Raw genomic sequence first — 23201 nt, forward strand, 5'->3', positions numbered from 1 at the left:
AGAATTATATGCTAAATTTATTGCGCCAACATGCTTGCAATCAGAGACATGGTGGATGAACAGACAATATACACATTCTAGACAGAAGGTCCAATAAATATCACTGCAGGAGTCTCACTTCCAGGTGTATTCCTCCCCAGGCTTCAGTTCCCTGAAATCAGAAATGACAGATTCAGAAACGATTCACTTACACACTCTGCTTTTAAGACATGTTTATAAGATGTCGTATGACCTGCTGTATAAAGCACTCTTGTTCCTGAATGCTGTGAGCTTCTGGTCATTCCATCGGTCCAGATAAACCCCGATCACGAATCCCAGAGGAACCAGAACATTGACCCAGTGCTCACGAACCACTGCTGCGAAGTTCACCATGATGCCTGCCATTAAAGAAAATAGACATCAATTAAGTTGAATTATTAATGGCTGCTGCTTAAATGCTTGATTATACAAATCAATAGTGTTCAAACCTTTGACTCGTATTGTATAACTTAGCTACATGTCTCAGTACGTTATATATGTGAAGTATATGATTATGTCACTTATGTTGAGTGAAATACAACAATTCTGCAGCATTCATTGATCTGTCTACAAAAACGGATAACTTTTTAATATCTACTGACTTAAATAAAACATCTAAATAGAAATGTCACGATGAAAGCAATCATCTCAAATAGAAATGTTTGTGTTTATGTGAAGGTGACTGCTCTGGGCCCGTGTCCGTCCTCACATAAACACGATATTTTGATTTCATTACTTCCACAGAAAAACTCCTGATTCCCTTTAATAATCAAAACGAAGTATAAAACACGTTTATTAATTGAATATATATGAAGTCCTTTACCTTCCGCTAGTTTCCTCTGTGTGTTATTAGCACAGTAGCATTAGCTGGAAGGGTTAGAGGGCTTTGGACTGTACCAACTATCAACGTGACAATTTCGTTTCTGTTTAAATACCCTAGCAAGATTGTTTATATATATTGACTTCACCAACTGAAATTTTTGATGTAGCTAATATAAAATACTTAAAAATAATTTGTATAAATTCTGATGCTGTTGACAGTTTGATAGTTGAAAGGCTGAAGACTTATTAAATCCAACCATTTTTCTTTTAGTTTTTTTCTCATCGAAACTTACATTTTAGACATAGATTTAATCTAAATGTGTTACGTGTATCTTTAAAAATGAGTATTATGAGACTTTTATTAGTTATTTGTAAACGGCCCTCCGCTGCTGTCAGTGGTAGAGTCCAGTGACGTCAGCACAGGCGGTAATGGCTGCTGCTCTCATGCCGCCGATCTGAAACATTAATATGAATTTAAGATGATTTTTCAGCGATTTTCACCATTTATTACTGACAAAACCTCCTGAGATCAAAAGTGACATAACGAGACACGGGTACGCAAGTTTTGATGTACATAAATCAAGTCAGTTTTTAAAGAAAAGCTCTTTGGTTTGTCTGCTGGGTGTTTTCATTGAGTTCAGGTTAAGTTTAAATGTCAGATTAATTTGAAAGTTGAGTAACTTTATCATGGATGAAGGCTCGTGAATATTCAATTAATTCATTCTGTGCCCTTCTGTCTCAATCTGTGTTCTGAATTTACAGTTCAGTTCATTACATACTGCTCTTATTTTATGCACCATTATTAGCATTGTATCACAATTGGCTGGTTTTAGATAATATGTCAATAGTGTTTGGATAAATTTAATGAAATATCATGATTATGGTAATGTATTTATATTCTTAATACTTAAAAAATAATACCATGGCATTACTGTGTTATCAATATAATACCGTGGTTTTACGGATATTTATAAAACTATGGTAATACTGTGGTACTGAATGATTGATTTCCATATTTATATACTATATTATGAATGACTTTATAGAATACCATGTTATTGCCGTAGTACATGTCCAAAAACATGGTATTTTGTTTAGTACATGATTTTTCATTCTGATTATTAAACAAACAAATGCTCAAGACTAAATGTAAGTTGTGTACTGATGATCTTTTGTGTCCATCTGTAGTATGACGTCCATCATCAAGCTGACGGCTCTCTCCGGGGTCCAGGAGGAATCGGCTCTATGTTACCTGTTACAGGTGGACGAGTTCCGCTTCCTGCTGGACTGTGGCTGGGATGAAAGTTTCTCCATGGACATCATAGATTCCCTGAAGCGGTATGATTTTTGGATGGTAAGGTGGTGTTATTGATATCATTTCCTGTATGTGATGTGTATTTTCTGTCCTGTCTCTATCAGGTATACCCATCAGGTGGACGCAGTGCTGCTCTCTCACCCCGATCATCTGCATTTGGGCGCGTTACCGTACGCTGTGGGCAAACTGGGGCTCAACTGCACCATCTACGCAACCATCCCCGTCTACAAGATGGGCCAGATGTTCATGTACGATCTCTATCAGGTGAGATGGACGGGTTTCAAAAGAAGCACTGATTATCATTAGCTCTTAAATCTGAAGTATGTTTCTTAATCTGAAGTCGTGGCCTAATGGTTAGAGAGTTGGACTCGTGATCCAAAGGTTGCGGGTTCGAGTCTCGGGCCGGCAGGAATTGTAGGTGGGGGGAGGGAATGTCCAGCGCTCTCTCCACCCTCAATACCACGACTGAGGTGCCCTTGAGCAAGGCACCGAACCCCCAACTGCTCCCCGGGCGCTGCAGCATAAAATGGCTGCCCACTGCTCCGGGTGTATGTTCACGGTGTGTGTGTGTTCACTGCTGTGTGTGTGCACGTTGGAAGGGTTAAATGCAGAGCACGAATTCCGAGTATGGGTCACCATACTTGGCTGAATGTCACTTCACTAATTGTGCCAAGTTAGTAATTTAGTAATGTTGCCATGACAGTTCATGGCAACATTTATATGATGAAAGTCACATACAACATAAATGAATAGTCGTCACAAACATATAATAATTTGAATTTTATTTTCATATAATTATTTTAACAAAAAAATAAAGTGTTTATTTTAAATTAATAATTAAAACATTATTTATTTTAAAATCACCTTTTATTTTTCTATCAAAAAAATTGACATGCAATTTCAGATTCAAATTAGCGATTGAGTTTAAATTTAAAATAAAATGTCCAGCTCACATCACCCTTAAATTAATAAAGATAAAAAAATTGATAAAAAAAATTATTACAATTATAGGTACCAGTAAAAATGTAATTTTCCCCAAAACTATGTATTACTGTAATACATCCAGATGTTCCCATTATTCCCACACATTGTTTTATTTACTATAGTAAAACTTTAAATCAGCATTACAAGCAGTACAATAAATATTCTATATTATTTGAATTTTTTTCACATTACAGTAATGATAAATCTTTTTTTCAGGATGGCAATTTAGGGTCTAAAATATACTTAATTATCATGAAAATAAAGTCAGATTTAATAGATTTAAATGGAACGTGTGGGAGAAAATAATTTTTTTAGTGGTTGTATGCAGTAATTACTGTAAAATTTAAATAATTTGATTATAAGAACACAGAGATCTATGATACATCATAGACTTGAATTGTTAGTTGAACTTAAAATCCCCATGTAAAAAAAACAACAACAACGTTGTTCTCTTTCAAACATTCATTCGGTATCTCACTATGGGAATCGCCTCGGGCGTGACCAATCCTGGAAGCACCAATTACAACATGTCTGTCAGTTGACAGACCAATCACGACAGTGATGCGGGAATCTTGCCTTCCCAATATATATCACTGCATAACGGTCCCTACTTCATTCTTGTTTTCTTATCCGTGAAGATCTCTTGGAAGCTATTTTTCTGTACCTATTTCCAGGATTAGCTGCTTAACTGTTCCTAGACAAGCCGTCAAGGTATGTCGCCGAACGTAGTTTTTTCTGTAAGCGGTATTTTTTTCTCTTCATTGTCACAGTGAAAATGATTGTTAAGGGACAAATGAGCGAATTAGCATTTTACAACTAATTTGTTTGTCTGTCTTTTCTGAGCGACACGTTGTGGTGAACTTAGTGGCTTGATGGCGAATGTTAGTTCTGCAAGCGAGGGTGTGAAGGGGAAAGACGCCGCGCGCCCTTGTGCTTGTGGAGCTATGATATCAGGCAAGGATTCTCATCCCCTGTGTATTGCATGCCTGGGGGTGAGACACGCTCAGGTGGCACTCGTGAACCCCGAGTAACCCTGCTAATAAAGGTGACCCCTCCCTTTCTCCTTCGACCACGGTGGAGACCAAACATCCGCCTGTGTCATGCAGCTGGGGCGAGTTTATGGATGAAGTCTCTTCTGAGCTTCCTCCTCTTTTCCCGATCCTATCAGAGGAAAGGGAGGAGGATGACGAAGAGATCGCCCGTCTGCTGTAGGAGGATGGGGAGGAAGATGATGACGACGCAATTCTACCGTCGACTCCCTCCCGGCCGGCAAGCGCGTTACGTGAAGGGTCCCCGGCCTCTGCCCAGGTGGAGCTCGACCTGCTCGACACATTATCTTAACCCTAATCGCAGAGCAGCTTTTTCTTCTGCCTCAGCTTCACTGCCAGGACATACTGAGCGCCTAACAGCCTCGGTTTTTCAGAAGAATTACCGTTCCTCTGCTCTGGCAGTGAGAACTCTGAATGCCACCTCTCTCCTCACTGCTTATCAAGCAGAACTCATGGAGGAGATGGGAAGACAAATGGATGCTGGGTCACCAAACCCAGCCCTCTGGGAAGAGATCTGCGTTATTGCAGATCTCAACCTGAGAACCTCCAGAAGTGCAGTCCAGAGCTGCGGCCGCAGCATGGGCTTAGCAGTAGTGTGTGAGTGAGCCCTCTGGCTTGGACTTTCAGGGCTGTCTGACAGAGAGAAAGTCGATTTCTTGGATGCCCCTTTGGAGCCCAAAGCCCTTTTCGGTGCATCAGTCACTGCTATGCTCCAGCGGGGTGATCTGAGGAAGAAAGAGGGGAAGGCTTTCCAAGCTCGCCTTCTCCGAAAACCCATTCCTAAGGGTTCTCTATCGGCACTCCCTGGTTTTGATGCCCCTCTGCGGAGTGGCCAGTCGACTTTAAGGAGCCCCAGACCTCCTCAGCCTCAGCAGTTTGACGCACAGCCTAAGCCAGCACAGCCAAAGGGAAAACCTTCCTTTACAGCAGTAGCAGCTAGACACAGAACGGCAAACCCTCAGGGAGGCAAGAAACGCCGGGCAGCCTGATGTGTCCTCGTGTTTTGGGAAAAGGGACGAACAACAACACTCTGGGAGTATCTGTTGTTATCCTCCCTCAAAAACAGTTGTTAATTTCTTCCCCTCCTGCCAAGAGAAGGCGTTGGACTCGGGAGCCGTTCATAAAAAAATTAAAAAAGTTCTCTTTTGACCAGTTCAGCTGTGGAGTTGGCACCTACGAATTTATGACTGTTCCTTTCGGGCTCTCATTGGCCCCATGAATGTTTTGCAAATGTATAGAAGCGGCTCTATCAACAGCAGGTCTCAGAGTGTCAGCTTATCTGAACGATCTCCTCCTTTGCTCTCCATCACGGCAGCAAGCGGAGACAGATACGAAGATGCTTGTCTCTCATTTGAAGAGCTTAGGTTTCAGGATAAACGAGACAAAAAGCTGCCTGGTGCCCACACAGGAAATAATTTATTTAGGCCTCAGACTGAACTCAGATCAGTATCAAGCGTTTCTGTCAGAGGAGCGCATCAGGTCAATTCGCAGCTGTCTATCCCTTTTTCAAAAATGGAGCAAAGTCCCATTCAGACTATGTTTGCGCCTTCTAGAGCTAATGGCCTCAACAGTCTGTTATTCCTTTGGGACTGTTGGGAATGAGGGAGTTTCAGAATTGGACAGCGGCACAACACTTATGTCCAAAACGCCACCTCAACCGCAAAGTGATGGTGTCAGCACTTTGCATGCGTGCTCTTCGTTACTGGAGAAACCGCTCGTTCCTTGAATCCGGGACTCTGCTGGGGGTAGTTTCCATGAGGAAGGTGGTAACGACGGACGTGTTGCTCTCAGGTTGGGGTGCAGTGTGCGAGGGCAGAATAGCGAAAGGGAAAGGGCCCGTCTCGTTGCAGAACTCACACATAAACTGTTAACAGTGTTAACACTGTCTAGCATTGAAACATTTTGTACAGTTTCTGCGGAACCACCACGTTCTGATCAGATCAGACAACACAACCACGATGGCATTTATAAATCGCCAAGGGGGCTCACGCTCTCCTCAGCTTCACAGTCTGGCACAGAAACTGATTGTGTGGGGCAGGAAACACTTTCATTCATTATGGGCAATGCACGTCCCGGGAATAATGAATGTGGGGGCAGATCTCCTGTCCAGGGGGAATCCTTGGTACGGAGAATGGACACTCCACCCTCAGGTAGTGGACCAGTTGTGGAAGAGATTCAGCCGTGCGGTCGTAGATCTCTTCGCATCGCACGAAAACAGTGACTGCCCTCTATTCTTCACGCTAGCGAGAGACTGTGCGCCTATGGGTGTGGATGCCCTAGCGCACCCATGGCCAAGCGTACTGCTTTACGCGTTCCCTATGTTAAGTCTGATCATACCAACTCTAAAAAGGGTAAGAGAGTGCGGCCACTCAGTCATACTGATTGCCCCGAACTGGCCGGGGAAATTGTAGCTGACAGAGATAATGCAGCTCTTGGTCGACCAGCCCTGGCCTCTCCCACTGCGCAGAGACCTCCTCTCACAAGCGCGCGAGGAGGTATTTCATCCCACCCTGGACAAAGTTGCTCTTCTGGCCTGGCCCGTGAGAGGTTAAACTTAAATGCTACTGGGTTGCCTCCGAAGGTGATTGAAACAATTCAGAACGCGATGGATGCCTCGACGCGCTCTGCTTACGATAGGAAATGGAACGCTTTCGAGCAATGGTGCACGCATAAGCTCATTGTCCACTTTCTCTGTTCGGTCGCAGATGTGTTATGTTTTCTGTAAGAACTTCTGGATAAAGGCAGAGCTTTTTCTACTGTTAAGGTGTATCTCGGGGCGATTTCTGCGTGTCATGTGAGGATTGACAATAACACCTATGGGTCGACATCCGCTTGTATGCAGGTTTATGAGAAGTGCACAGCATTTGGAACAGGGTGTCAAAGCCACTGATTCTGCCGTGGGACCTGTCTGTGGTCCTTAACTTAACCTCATGCACCTTTTGAACCTATAGACAGCAGCGATCTGAGCCTCCTTTCGCTAAAGACCGCATTATTGCTGGCCCTTTCAACTGCAAAACAGGTTAGTGAATTTCATGCTTTGTTGGTTCATAACTCATGTATGCAGTTTGCTATGGATTACTCAAGAGGGTCTCTTAAAACTAATCCAGCGTTCGTGCCTAAGGTGAGCGAGTCAGCTCGAGCCTATAATCAAGTGGATTTAATGGCTTTCCATCCGCCGCCTTTCTCGTCACCAGAAGAAGAGTGGGCTTCACTGTTTGTGCCCTGTCCGTGCATTGCTTTGCTATGTAAACAAAACGATGTGGAAGAGTAATCAGTTATTTGTCTCATGGGCTGATTCTCATAGGGATAAACCTATTTCTTGTCAGCGCCTGTCCCACTGGGTAGTTGAAGCTATTATAGTGGGTTATAACAGCATGGGTCTTAGTCCTCCAGAGGGGCTTAGGGCTCATAGTACCCGAGGGTTGGCCACCTCGTGGGCATTGTTTAAGGGCGTTTCAATTCAAGACATTTGTGCAGTGGCAAGCTGGGCTTTGCCACACACTTTTGTCAGATTTTACAGGCTGGATGTTACAGAGCCATCATTGGCTCTTTCCATCCTAAGTGTGTAAAAAAAAAAACACAACATTTGTACAGATGTTTTTATTTTTCTTGTGTCTCCATTATATTCTGAGAATGGTTGGGGCTTGCGTTCCTATGTTATCACACATTACTGAGTTGGTTGACATGCCTGCTTCGGACAGCATATCTGCAATATGGGAGTTGTCTGTATTCCATAGTGAGATACTGAATGAATGTTTGAAAGAGAACTTTAGGTTACTCACGTAACCCCGGTTCTCTGATAAAATGAGTGAGGTATCTCACCACACTTCCCTCCTTGCAGTAGCACGGGGAAGAGATATGCTGAGAATGAGGTAGGGACCGTTATGCAGTGATATATATTGGGGAGGCGGGACTCCCACATCACTGTCGTGATTGGTCTGTCAACTGACAGACGTGGTGTAATTGGTGCATCCAGGATTGGTCACGCCCGAGGCAATTCCCATAGTGAGATACCTCACTCATGTTATCAGAGAACCGGGGTTACGTAAGTAACCTAAAGTTTTGTAGTGTTCAGTAATTCTTGCTTTGAGGCAGTGCTGAAATATTAATTGCTCTATCTTATTTGATCTCATAGTCTCGACATAACACAGAAGATTTCACTCTGTTCACACTGGATGACGTCGACTCAGCTTTTGACAAAATCCAGCAGCTGAAATACTCTCAGATTGTCAACCTGAAAGGTGAGAAAGCATGTCCTCATTCACATGTGCAAAAAGAGAAGACCCAATCAGAAATTATGAATTTTTAATAATCCAGAATAATGATAATGTGTCCTTCTGGGCATCTTGAAAGTTACTCATAATTTATTAACAAACAGGAAAAGGTCACGGTCTGTCCATCACTCCACTTCCTGCGGGCCACATGATCGGTGGCACTATCTGGAAAATAGTGAAGGACGGAGAGGAAGAGATCATCTATGCTGTGGATTTCAACCACAAGAGGGAGATGTAAGTATGAAAGAAATCACCTGTAGAATGAATATTGTATCAGAAAGTTTTATTTATTAAGGGCCAATATTTGCATTCTGGAATTGATTGTCAGGGGTATTTCCTGCCCTTTATGAGGTAATTTTGTCTCTTTTTCTCTTGCTATGTATTCTCAAATACTTTTTTTAAACCATTTTCTCAAATAATCATTTGAGATTGAATAAATTATATTATTAAATAATAAAACTAATTAATGAATGTTAAATTCACAACAATTATGGCTGTTAATTAAATATCAAACCAACATCAGATGGATGGATGGATAGATGGATATATGAAAAAAATCACATATACATTAATAATCAACAAAAACATAAATATAATTATTAATAAATTATTTTAAGAATAAATACAAAACATTTAAAGCAATTTGAGGTTATTTGAATATGAAAAGTAAATTGATATAATGTTTGTTTTGATTATTCATGTAATAAAATCAAATATTTTGATTATCCATATATTATAATCGAATAAATTATTTTCTCAAATAATATTTTATAAATATTTTGATTAATTCAAGTATAAATTATTTGGTCTATTAAATATTACTAAGTTGTCTTTAATAAAGCTTAAAAAATAAAACTATATTTCTGGTTCATTTCTGATCTCAGTGTAGAGTTAAGTTTTTTACATGATGTTTGCTGTGTCCAATCAGTCATCTGAACGGCTGCTCCCTGGAGACTATCAGCAGACCGTCTCTCCTCATCACAGACTCCTTCAACGCCTCGTACGTTCAGCCTCGCAGGAAACAACGTGACGAGCAACTGCTCAGTAAGTTCAAACTAAACCAACAGTTCGCCCGAATAGTATTTTGATGATTTGTCATCAAAAGTATTTGCTGCAATGAAGTTCTACAATGAAGTGTGACGTTTGACACTCTCTTCCAGCCAATGTCATGGAGACCCTCCGCGGCGATGGGAACGTGCTGATCGCCGTGGATACGGCGGGACGAGTGCTGGAACTAGCTCAGCTCCTGGATCAGATCTGGAGGACCAAAGATGCAGGATTGGGAGTTTACTCGCTCGCCCTGCTCAACAACGTCAGCTACAACGTGGTGGAGTTCTCAAAGTCCCAGGTCTCGCTGCCACAGTCAGATCCTTCAAAAATGTTCTTTGTGTGGTCTACAATAATTTCGTAGTTGCTTTAAAGCTAGCTGGCATTATAGAGTATGTCACTCGCTTTGCAAAAACCAAAAAAGCATGCCTTGAAAGTGTGTGCTTTCACTGCATGATATTTAATGCTGTTAGAATGTCTCAATTCATGATATGCAGGGATTTTTTTTTCCTGCATGAGTTTTTTTATATTTTTATCAAATGATAAAGTTAAGCAATATCATATGAGCAAGAGTGTGGTCTTTTCTGAATATTAGCATGATTAGCAAATGTTACACTGATTTTATGAAACAATATTTTGAGTTCCAATGTTTTTTTCTCAGAATTGTAAAGAGTTCTGACTTTTTTTTTTCAGAATTCCTCACAGTTGCAAATGTATGAGTTATTAATTTCAAAATGTAAACTCAGAATTCTGAGAAAGTCAGAAGTCACAATTCCTTTTTTTTTTTTTCTTTTGTGTCCCCAAACAATAAATACTGAAACTTCATTACTGAATGAATCCGCCGTTTGAACGAATGAGTTTAATGAATGATTCAGTCACCGACTGAATCAGTTGTTTCAATTAAATGTCTTAATATCTCTATTTTTGTGTGTAAATTTTGCTTGTACAGCAAGATGTGTCAGAAATCAGAAAGCTTCTTGTGTTTCCTCACAGGTCGAGTGGATGAGCGATAAACTGATGCGATGCTTCGAGGACAAGAGGAACAACCCTTTCCAGTTCCGCCACCTGTCGCTTTGTCACAGCCTGTCCGATCTGGCCCGTGTGCCCAGCCCGAAGGTGGTTCTGTGCAGCCAGCCTGATCTGGAGGCCGGCTTCTCACGGGAGCTCTTCATACAGTGGTGCCAGGATGCCAAGAACTCAGTCATCCTCACCTACAGGACCACACCGGGAACACTGGCCCGCTACCTCATAGAAAATCCCGGGGAGAAGAGGATCGAGCTGGAGGTGAGATTTTATGATCAGAATAAAGTCTGGTTTACTTTTTATGGCTAAGAACTGATAAGTAATTTAATATGAAGATTGCACAAAGTATACCTTTTTTTTTTTTGAGCAACATTATGAAAGTGAATAGCAGGCACAACAATAACGGATGAGTTTCAGCATATTGGATCCATGCAGTCAGTCTTAAAGTGACAGCAGCCTAATAAAAATAAAATAAAATAACAAAGATAGCTATATCGAGATGTGAAATAAAATCATATTGTGAAGTAAGATTTTGAATAAAAATATATAAAAAAAATAGAAATTAGCTGAAAATATTATTTTTATGATCAGAATTGTTTTTTTGGGGGGGCTGATCATTTTCTTAGATATTAATGGAGGTGTAGAACATCAGAAAACAATGCTAGCATCCATTCATTATAACTTTTTTTTTTTTATTATTGTTAATTTTGCGATTTTCATCTTCTGGATTTAATATCTACATCATGTCAATGTTACAGGATGTGTGTCATGATTATTTATCAGACTGTGTGGTCTTCCTATGAGAAGACGTTGTAATTATTCATGAGAACTTATTTACCAAAAATCAAAACTGGATAAACTATGCTAGCGATTAATCGAATGCGATTGTCATGCACATCTCGTAAGTGAAGCCGGTTCTGTGATTAGTAGTAAATCTCCATCACCTGCTTTCAGATGAAGTAGCATTTACTACACAGAGCCCTAGGCCGTTTCTCAATATGCGTACTTGTCTGTACTTGTGTTCTTGTGGACTTGTGAAACGTCATCAGTCGCTGCCCAAGTACTGTTCCAATTCAAAGTTCACATCTAGCCAAGTCCAGTTCAAATCCCCGGATGTGTTCTTGATCCGCCCCTTTTACCGAGGATGCATCGAGAGGTGACTTGTGCGGACTTGATACGGGCCATAACCCAGAATTCAGTTCGTCCTCCCGTCCTCGAGAGTTCGTTCTTCTGAGTCGAACTTGGCAAGTCCAAACTCGAAAGGACGGAAGTCCAGACTCTGCGAACTTGGTATTGAGAAACGGCCATAGTTCTCTGACAAGCTACGCAAAAAAAACACAGACGATATAATCGTACGATTATGAAATCGAAGAAATCGTTGTCGATAATGACAGCTGTTTACGTAGCTTCTCAGTGAACTACGGCTCTGTGAATGCTGCTCTGAATCTGAATCTGAATCTGAAAGCCATATAGTGTCATAGTCGTGTGTTTATTATTCACTTTGAATCAATAAAAGCAGTTAAATCAGTTTATTCAGCTGCAGCGATCGGCATTTCCTGGGTTTCTTCTGCGAGGCATATTTGGAGTTTCCACGCGAGAGCGCCCTCTGGCCTTCAGATGGAGATTTACTACTGATCACAGAACCGTGCTATATTGAAAGATACGCATGGCAATCGCAGCGATTTCATTTCGATTTATCGTGCAGCCCTACTAGCGGGTAACTAGTTTGCCTGTTATTACGTCGCTCAGACAAATCTCTGAATATCAAAGGTTTGATCCCACAAATTTTGGCAAATCTAGTGATTAGGTTTCCTCTATAGCTCTTTTTCAAGCAGTTTTTGTGTGCAAAATGCATTGGATGGCCAGTGATTTTGAATATTTTGTGTTTTCTTTTTCTTTAACTAAACCAGATAAGAAAACGTTGCCGACTGGAAGGACGAGAACTAGAGGAATACATGGAGAAAGAGAAAATGAAGAAAGAGGCTGCCAAAAAACTGGAGCAGGCAAAAGAGTGAGTAGAAATGTGTTTGAGACTAAAATACTGTCTGAATGAAAAACTGCTTGGATTCACCCAGAATACACTGCCGATCAAACCAAGACTTTCTAACGGCATTTATCAAGGGTAGAGAGGGTAATTTTCTACAAATATTCAAAAGACAGATCATCACTGAAAAAAATCATTCTATAAATATTTTATGAATCATTCACGCGATTGGGTCACAGCATCGTTGGCTCTTTGAGCTGTGAAGTTAAACATTCAACATCTGCTGCTGCTGCTGCTTAAAATGGAATAAAAACACTAATGCTAGTAACTTGCCAGTGATGCCTTTTGCCTCCAAATTAATTCATGTTTTGCTATCTGTTTCAAGAAGAAGTGCTAATGTCTGTTCATATTTGTGCTCTTTATTGAATCAAACCCGGACCCAAAACAAGTGAACTGACTGAAAAATCAGCCAGTTCTCTTTTACATTACACAATGCCATTCAAAAGTCTCTTCTGTTTGCCAAGGCTGCATTTATTTAATCAAAAATACAGCAAAAAGAGTCAAATATTATTAGAATTTAAAATAAATGTTTAAGTATAAAATGTAATTTATTCCTGTAATGCAAGCTGAATTTTCAGCATCATTACTCCGATCTTCAGAGTCACATGATCCTTCAGAAATTAATATGCTGATTTGCTGCTCAAGTAACTTTCCGTATTATTATTAATGATGAAAACAGTTGAGCTGCTTCACATTTTTGCTCAGCTGTTTTCAACATTGATTTTTCAAGTTTTCAACATTTGTAACATTATAAATGTCTTTGCTGTCACCTTTTCAATTTAATGCATCCTTGTTGAATAAAAGTAAAAAAAACAAAATTTACTCACCTCAAACTTTTGAATTTGGAACCCAGTCAACTTATTTTAAAATATAACCCTGAATTGGTAAAATAAAAAATATTATGTGTTATGATACACAATATATTTAAATTTGTATCTAAATTGTCTTGTCCTGTGATATGCTTTTCTCCAAAGCTATTTAAGCAGTAATTAAACTTTTGTTTTGTATTTTTGACCCACATTAATTAAGGGAATATACGAGACAATATTTGAGACCACTAGAAAGGAACTATTGAAGTCAAAAAAGTGATAGAAAACTTACAACACCTAAAATGTTCACTTTATCCAATAATATTCAAGTTAACCTAAAGATATTGAGAAAAAGCACTGCTCATGAGTGTTATATTCTGTTGTCATTTCTTCACCTTTACGCAGCACTATAAGGCAATCTCAGTCGTTTATGGTTTAATAATGCCATTACTATTATTAGATCAGCTCTGAATCCTAACCTTACCTGAGGTTTAATAACAGCACTCTGTGTTGATGGTCAGGGTGGACATGGACTCGAGCGATGAGAGCGATATGGACGATGATCTGGAGCAGCCGGCGGTGGTGAAGACCAAACATCACGACCTGATGATGAAGGGCGAGGGCGGGAGGAAGGGCAGCTTCTTCAAACAGGCCAAAAAGTCCTACCCCATGTTCCCTACACACGAGGAGCGAATCAAATGGGACGAGTACGGCGAAATCATCAGGTGAGTGAGACGATTTAGAGTTAGTCCTCTTAAAAAAAATCAGAATCAGATAGTAATACCATGATATTTATGGGTTTGTGCTGCTATTTACTCTATAAACTAATATTATATGTGTTGTTGTTTACTAACTGTTTCATCTTATGTTTATTGTGTAATATTCCTGTTCTATATTTACTCTAATCACAGGCCCGAGGATTTTCTGGTTCCAGAGCTCCAGGCCACAGAAGAGGAGAAAAGCAAACTGGAGTCTGGACTGACTAACGGAGAGGAGCCGATGGAGCAGGACCTGTCCGACGTTCCCACCAAATGCACCAGCATCACACAAACGCTAGACATCAGGTGATCATTCATTGCATCATCAGTCTGACCCTTATTATTAATTATGAGAAATAAGTGAAAAACTCTGGATGAAAGTTAATAGGAAAAAACTCTACATTTACTTTGTTTAAATGTTTTAATAGTGAGGATTGTATTAAAACCTCAGTGTTATTTTTTAATAAATATTAGCAAATTTACGGCAGTATACAAGATTTATTCTATACATTTTTTTTTTATACAAAACGCTAACATCAAATATCAATAAATATATGCACATTTGTGCACTACAGCAGTGTTCAGGACTTATATATATATACTGTAAAAAATAATCACTCAGAAATGGCAAGTAAATTCACAATTACAAAGAAACAGGAAGTAACATCACATTTTGAATTGGAAAGACTACTTTTTTTTTCTTTCAAAATATACTCCAATAATCTTTATTTACAACTTAAAAAAATATTTTTACTATGTGTATATATAATTACTGTTTTTGTATTATTTTTTTATTTTGTACTAAAGTTAAGTTATTTGTTTTCAGTGTTTGTTCTATACATTTTAAGTTTAAAACAAGATATATACCTTTTAAGAGGATAAATTGTATTAAAAAGCAGTGTTTAGGATGTGTCATCCTTATATGTGGCCTGCAGGTGGCGCTCACTCTGTAGTGTGTGAGATTCACAAACCAGTTTTTGGTAAAAATGTGTCAGGCTTTTACTAAGACGTAGCATCATAGACACATCCTACAGTCAGTTAAAAATACCCAGGTCTCTCCCAAACGCGCTCCGATGTCTGTTTGCCAATGCACCGCTGTCAGCTTTAACAGAATAATTAGCACTCATGCCTAATAACCCTCCATCTATCTCTTCTGAATTGCTCTTCTGTGGTTTGTGTTTATTTGCCGCTGAACTGATAGATAATGTGAGTTCAGACTCCAGTGGTGAGAAAATCATACACCATTTGAGATTTGAGCTTAATTTAATGCTAAACACTTGCCAGCATTTTACAATTCATCAACATCGTTCTATCAGTTTTAAAGCTTAATAATTTGAAAACATCAGAATGAGAATACTTCAGAAAGAAAATAGAGATTTCAGCATGTCAACACAAAATATCTGCTAACATTTAGTATTTTCATGATTTGTAGTGTAAAAGAAATGTATGGAAGGTAAATGGGAGTAAGTAAATGATTTAAAATTGTGAATAATTATTATATTATAAAATTTCGCCTAATAATTCAAATAAGTTGTCAAGGCTTTTCTGGTTCATACCATTTAAAAAAACCTCATCAAATGAGAGCTAAAAAAAGTTTTTTGATTATTTTGTAAAAGTTAAACAATATATTGTATAAACCCAATATACAGACACAGAGTATTCAGAAAAAAGTACTTAATTGTAATAATTAAAATAATAATATAAAATGGTATAAAATAATTATAACATTATAATTAATAACAATTGAAATATTATATAGTAATATAATTAAATATTATTATGATAAATATATATATATATATATATATATATATATATATATATATGTAAAATAAAATGTTTTTTTTTGGATGGTTGTATTGGTTGGCCGTACTTTCAGACTGACCCAGATATGCCGCGTTCTGAGTCATTGATTCATCTGTTGTGTCCCTCAGAGCTCGAGTCATGTACATCGATTACGAGGGCCGTTCTGACGGGGACTCCATTAAGAAGATCATAAACCAGATGAAACCCAGACAGCTAATCATCGTTCACGGGCCGCCTGAGGCCAGCCAGGACCTGGCCGAGTCCTGCAAGGCCTTCAGCGGAAAAGACATCAAAGTTTACATGCCAAAACTGCAGGAGACGGTGGACGCCACCAGCGAAACACACATTTACCAGGTACATTTACTCTCTCTGTCACACAAAAAACTGAAATGTAAAAAATATATACATAAAAAAAAAAAAAAAAAAAAAAAAATATATATATATATATATATATATATATACATATATATATATATATATATATATATATATATATATATATATATATATATATATATATATATATATATACATACATACATACATACATATGTGTGTATATATATGTGTGTGTGTGTATGTATATGTATATATGTGTATATATATATATATATATATATATATATATATATATATATATATATATATATATTAATTACACCTTACACAACTAAATTCCTAAAGCGTTAACTAAAAGTGAAAACAGAAAATATAACATAACTTTGTAACAAATTAAAATATATTCTATGTAGTCTCAATTAATATGAGGTCAAATGTTTTTATAAAATAGAGAAAAATTAAGCAAAATGTTGTTTAAAAAAAAATAGTTTTTTTTTTCAGTATGACATGCAAAACTCCATCTTACTGCTTAATATATAAATATATAAATATTAAGATATTTAATAGTTCACTAAAGGTTGTGGCAGCTTTGAGTTGTGAATGTTTCAAAATACCATCATTTATCATGTTATGATATCATATCAACTTTGACATTGCGAAGTGTCCAGTCTTCTGAAATGTTGACAGACTGATGAAGCTGTAAATGTCGCTGTAGGTCAGACTGAAGGACTCGTTGGTCAGTTCTCTGCAGTTCTGTAAAGCCAAAGACACAGAGCTGGCCTGGATCGATGGCGTTCTGGACATGCGGGTGGAGAAAGTGGACACGGGTGTCATCGCAGAGATGGGAGACGCCAAAGAGGAGACAGAGGACGGAGAGCCGGCCGTGGACGTCACACCGGAGCTGACGACTGAGCCCAGCGCCGCGGCTAACCAGCGGGCCATGAAGACTCTGTTTGGAGAGGACGACCGGGAGATTTCAGAGGAGAGCGACGTCATTCCCACGCTGGAGCCGCTGCCTGCTCATGAGGTGAGAGAGACACAGCAAATACTGCACAAACGACACGTTTAACCTGCACTTTAACATTTTTGTTTAGTTTCAGTAGATGATGTTAAACAAAACAATTACTACGAACTGTATAGACAGCTTTTAAAAATAAATAATAATAAAAATCAAATTTCAAAAGATTACCAAACTAAATACAAAATAAAATTAAAGGGAAAACAGAAAATTTAAAATTAAAATCTAATTCAAAATATTTACAAGAACTATAAACATAATTATAATGTAATTTTATATTGCAGTAAAATAGAATTTTGTGTTCGTTGCCAAGGCAATAGTTCTCATTTCCACTTAATTTAATTTGATGTAATAATTATAAACTAAAATTTATAAATACTGTAGACACATTTAAAAAACTGATAATGACAAAATAACTGTATTACTAAAATTACTAAAACTATCAAATTAAAGTGAAAACAGAAAATATTAAAATAATAACAATAATAATAATAATAAAAAATGTATTGTAGTTATTAATTTTTATTTATAAGTCTTTATTTAGTTTTAATTACTTTATTACTTCAAATTAAACTAAATGAAAATGAGAAATGTTGCCTTGGCAACTGATTTTTTTAAATAAGATTTTATTTTAATATTTTCTGTTTTCACTTTAATTTTATAAAAATGACAATTTCTAAAACTAACACAAATTAAAGTGAAAACAGAATATAACGATAAAATGTAATTCAAAATATGAGCATAAACTACAAACATTTTTTTTCAGCTAGTTGCCAAGGCAATATATCTCATTGTTAGGTTTGAGTTGAATTATCATAATAACTAAAACTAAATAAACGTAGTAAAATTAATAATACTATGTAGACATATTAAATGTGTAATATTTAATAATAATAATAATAACAATATTTATATTATATGTAAATATATAAAAAGTTACAAAACACAACCAAATCAAATTTAAATTAAATAGATTTTTGCTTAAAGATGAAGTAATAAAATAACTATACATAAACTAAAACAACTACTAAATGAAATGAAAACAAAAAATATTAAAATAAAATCTAATTTGAAGTATTAACCAAAACTGTAATAGCACATGTTGGTTGTTTGTTAGAGAATACAAGCCGGCTTCAATGCAGAGCAAGAGAACAGAAGAGAGTGAGTCACCATATAAATGAGGATAAAATGGTCTCATGATGACGTTTGAAATAAAACTCTATATTACACAGCTGATCACTAGAGGAAAGACATTCAAATAGATCTGCTGACTGAAGAAACGTCCTCAAACACTCGTGTTTTGTTGGGTATTCATGGGAAATAACACGTGTTCTCCTCAGATCCCGGGTCATCAGTCTGTGTTCATCAACGAGCCTCGCCTGTCGGACTTTAAGCAGGTTCTGCTGCGTGAAGGGATCCAGGCCGAGTTCGTGGGCGGAGTTCTGGTGTGTAATAATCTGGTGGCTGTCAGGAGGGTGAGTGGAATCACATTACACCACATAATATGCAAATCACCTCTTATGAATATTTGATTAGTGGCCGGCACATTATGAGTCATACAATCAGGATGTGTTCTTAATGTGCGTTGCAAAAAGCCAAATTTGGATCCTCTGACTCGGGAAATCTCCTTTGAAAGACGTTTATGCAGTGATCTGTATGTATTTTTAAATTGAAAAATTAAGCATAATTACTCTGCAATAATCTTGACAAAAAGTAGCAATGCAGCATGCTTTTCAAGCACGTGCAGCTTGTTGTATTTTGCCATGCTACATACATACACATGCAGTAAATCTGTTCATTAAGATCTTATTAACCTGTCAACACAAGCATCATTGACGTTCTCTCATAATTATGGAAAATAATACATTTGCCTACTGTATCCCACAATGCAGTGCTTCTCAGTTGACCTTCCATTTCCAATTAGACAAATGAACTGGAAGAAATATCAGCCATAATATTTTTAAATTCGAATCATTCTTACAACCAATGTTAGAAATTTTTTGACGTAACCTTGGATCAAAAATAAGTGTATTTTTGAGAAAACTGGATGTCACTTGCATAATTAAACATGTAGTTTAATGATGTCATGTGAATATCAATTTAGAAAGATTTACCCATCCATAATGCATACAATTTTGCATGTTTTAACAAAATAGTAATATGATTACTGTACATGAACTTAAAAAAACTAAACAATTTGTTGTATTATATACGCAACATTGTACATACATACAAATATATATATATACACACACATTCATACATAGCATACAGCATTAAAAAAATAATTTGCCTGAACATTGTTCCCAAAATAAAGCTAGACTACATTTAATGAATTAATTGATTACTTTACATGCAGCAAAATAAAGTTTATTTATATTTTATTACTTTTTTATTAAATATATTCATTGTGTGTGTTTTGTGCTGTCAAATACACCTATTTTTAAAACAACAATCATTAAAAAAAAAAAATAATAATTTTATGATTTGACAATGTTCCACTATCATTCAAATTTAATGAGCAGTGCATGGGACATAGCAAAATAACACGCATCCTCTTACACAAAACTAAGCAAAAAAATCTGTAAATGTAGATTTAAAGAGCCAAGTAATGCTTTTGCTATGAATATAAAAACTTTCATAGTCATTTTTATGTTAAGTCATCATGGCAAATTAGTTCATGTATAGGACATCAAAAGGCACCATACAGTGATATTGACCCGTATAATACTGGTATATTTCCCACCTCCAGTATATGATATCATATATCAGGAACCTGCCACGATATGACTAGTTAGCCAGACTTTTTGTACTACCAGTGGCAAGTGTTAAAATCATCTTGAGATTCTAGTGTTATGCTGTTTTGTTATGCAAGAGCGTGTCCTGTGAACGGCTCTTAATATGCTCACTTGAACACCTCACTGCTCTGCTGTACAACACTGACCCCGCTCTCTCTCTCTCTCTCTCTCTCAGACGGAAGCGGGCCGCATCTGTCTGGAAGGCTGCCATTGTGATGACTACTACAGGATTCGTGAGCTGTTGTATCAGCAGTATGCTGTAGTTTAACGGATCTCAATCAGCTCCAGCCCTCCTTTCATTTCCTTTCCTTTTGTAGCTTTTGAGTTGTGTATATTTTATTATTGTTTCCCCCACGTTTACATGGCAGACGTTCTCTCTGAAAGCGACCCAAAAAGAGAGCGTCTGTCTGGACTGAAGAACAATGCTTTTGTTCCAAACTGCTGGATGCAAAGAACCGTTTAAGCCTTTTTTACCCCTTATTTTGCTCAGATAAACTTCAGTTTTCGTAATGAGACACTGTGTCAGTGTGAGTTTGTGCAGTTACATTTATTCATTTCAGTGCCGTTATATAAAATAACTCGGGTTTGTTCAGAATAGCATACTACCATCTGCAGTGTATAGTATGTAGTCTGTGCATTGTATGCTAATTTTCTGTATGCATGGAAATACATAATACATTTGCTGAAATGTGCATTACGCATCAGAACATAATAGTTTGAAAGCTTGTTTCTGCAACGGGATAAAAAAAAAAAATTGCGCAATTGTCTTTTTTCACAAATCTGACTTTTTCTCAATATTTTTTTTTTTTTCTAGATAATTGCAAATTTTATCACAGTTTTGCAGTGTTCTCGAATTGATCTTCCCATTTCAGTTTGGCGAATGCACTGGAAGTTATAGCATCTATTGTATTTGAAACTTTTTGGACTAAGTTAAGAAATGTTCACTTTAATCAGAAGTGCAAAATAACTATTTCTAGCATAACTAGATGCCACTTGCTGAATTAAACATAAACATGCAATATAGTGAGGTCATTTGATGACAATTTTTGAAATGAAATCATCTTTACATTATGCATGCCATTTTCCTGTTTTTTTTATTTTTTTTTATATATTAATGTATACTGCACATTATGCAACACGCTAGTATTTCATTCTGAACATGTTCTCCGAGCTCTGCATTTTATCCATGCGTGTTCCCTAGAAATCTAACCCGTGACATTTAACACTCAACCCTATGAGGACACTGGAATAATAATATTTCTAAGATGCTCCACAAAATGTCACCATAAATTATTTTTATTCTCATATGAACTGCATTGTTGTCCTTCATATAGTCTTTGAGCTTGTGACTATTCCACATCATGCCCTCTTTCCTTGACCTAAATAACTGATCCAGGATCAAAGCTTCCGGTGATATTCATAAATATTTCCAGCACGGCTGATCCTGAGTCAGCTGTTTGAACGCACGATCTGCCAGCACAGCAAACGTTAACATCCAGCATTAATATAGGATTAGTCACTTCTTTTGTCAAAGTTTTCACTTTCTCTGCTAAATATTTGAAAAGAGCTTTTAAGGCACTCACTGGAAAGATAATGATAATGGCATTAATAGTTCAGTTCGTGACGGATAGTTTCAAGTAAAAAATAGCCACGAATATTGCTTAAATCGGTTTGTTTTATTGAATTTTGTTCAATTATAATTTACACCTGGTGTGTTTTGTGTTTCCACAAAGCACAGAGTCCTTTAAACCCAAGATGATCCCTATCTGTATTTAGAAGAGTTTCTCCTGAATAAATAAATAAATAGCCAGATATTTTATCTTCCAGCAAGTTCCACCTCGTTACAGTTGACCGGGCATCTGTTGAACCTAGATTCATCTGTCAGACTCCCAGATGGTAGATTGTGACCCATCAGGCCTGAGAAGATGCTTCCACTGACCCACGGTCCTCCTGGTCGAGATTTACACCATCCTGACTGACACTTGGCATAGTGATCTCAGTCTATAAAGCAAATGAAAACGAAGGCCCTTCCTGTGCTGAAATTGAGTCTAAAATTAAGGTGGAAGTCATCAATTAATGTCGGTAATAATAATTTTCAATGCTCTTCAGTCGTTAGCTTTGAGTATGTATAACCTACTACTCTGTACTTTTTATTATAGTAGTAGCACTTTAATCTCATATTTGGGAATTGCAAAATGGTGTAATTTTCACACTAGAACCCGGCTAACACCGAATGTTCTCAGAGCAGTAACATTCATAGTTTTTTTAAAGTCGTCTTGTCTTTAATGTTTGCAAAATGTTAACAAAAAAGAACTAAAAATTATACATCATTTTTTGAACGTTAATACTTCAGAATGTTCACATGACATTGAAAAGTTCAATTCCCATAATTTTTTGCAAATAGATAAACGTTTGCAAAACATTAAGCCAAAAACGTTGTATATACATTGTTAATGGAAAGTTTTTTAGTTGGACATTCATCTAAGCTTTTTTAAGATTTATAACTTAGTATTGTTTCATAATGTTAAGATGACACTTAAAAGCAACATTCCCGTAATGTTTGCAAAGCATTAGCACAAAAGCATTATCTATACAGGGTTCATCAAACATTTAGTTGGACATTTGTCTAATTATTTTTAAACATTACTAATTACTTCCATGTTTCAAAATGTTCAGATTCAAAAGCAGCGTTCCCATAAGGTTTGCAAAAAGATAAACATTTATCAAACATTAACACTAAATATTTAAACAGTGGAATGTTTTTTTCTGAAACATATTTTCTTTTTTTTCTTTTTTTATGTTATTACTTACCACTCTCATCAGAGAACAGTTAAAGGCAGCTTTCCCATAACGTTTGCAAAATGATAAATGTCAGCAAAACATTTGCACGAAAAGCATTATCTATACATCTTTCATGAAACTTTTTTCTGAAACTTTTTATTTGGACACCCGTCAAACGATTTTTAAACATTATTTCTTACTAGTTTCAGTTTTCAGAGAACATTTAAAAGTAACATTCCCATAAACATTAGCACAAAAATGTCATTAATACATTGTTCATGTAATGTTTTTTTAAACATTACATTACATTTGACAT

The 23201-nt window shown here is 37.0% G+C and overlaps 2 protein-coding genes across 2 annotated transcripts; one reads left to right on the forward strand and one right to left on the reverse strand.

Annotated features, from left to right (window-relative positions):
- ndufb1 (NADH:ubiquinone oxidoreductase subunit B1) lies at window positions 1-931 on the reverse strand. Its single transcript, XM_079375420.1, has 3 exons — window positions 842-931; window positions 233-377; window positions 1-151 (listed from the first exon to the last, which is right to left on the reverse strand). The coding sequence occupies exons 2-3, from the start codon at window positions 370-372 to the stop codon at window positions 115-117; spliced, it is 177 nt and encodes a 58-aa protein (XP_079231546.1). The 5' UTR covers window positions 373-377; window positions 842-931; the 3' UTR covers window positions 1-114.
- A 306-nt stretch (window positions 932-1237) lies between these two features.
- Window positions 1238-21413, forward strand: cpsf2 (cleavage and polyadenylation specific factor 2). Its single transcript, XM_079376284.1, has 15 exons — window positions 1238-1394; window positions 2029-2178; window positions 2260-2419; window positions 8324-8429; window positions 8567-8696; window positions 9391-9506; window positions 9623-9810; window positions 10503-10793; window positions 12443-12543; window positions 13907-14110; window positions 14297-14449; window positions 16078-16303; window positions 17004-17315; window positions 18647-18781; window positions 20280-21413. The coding sequence occupies exons 2-15, from the start codon at window positions 2030-2032 to the stop codon at window positions 20370-20372; spliced, it is 2364 nt and encodes a 787-aa protein (XP_079232410.1). The 5' UTR covers window positions 1238-1394; window position 2029; the 3' UTR covers window positions 20373-21413.
- The last annotated feature ends 1788 nt before the right edge of the window (window positions 21414-23201 follow it).

Source organism: Barbus barbus, assembly GCF_936440315.1.
Source record: "Barbus barbus genome assembly, chromosome: 24".
Classification (NCBI taxonomy): Eukaryota; Metazoa; Chordata; class Actinopteri; order Cypriniformes; family Cyprinidae; genus Barbus; species Barbus barbus.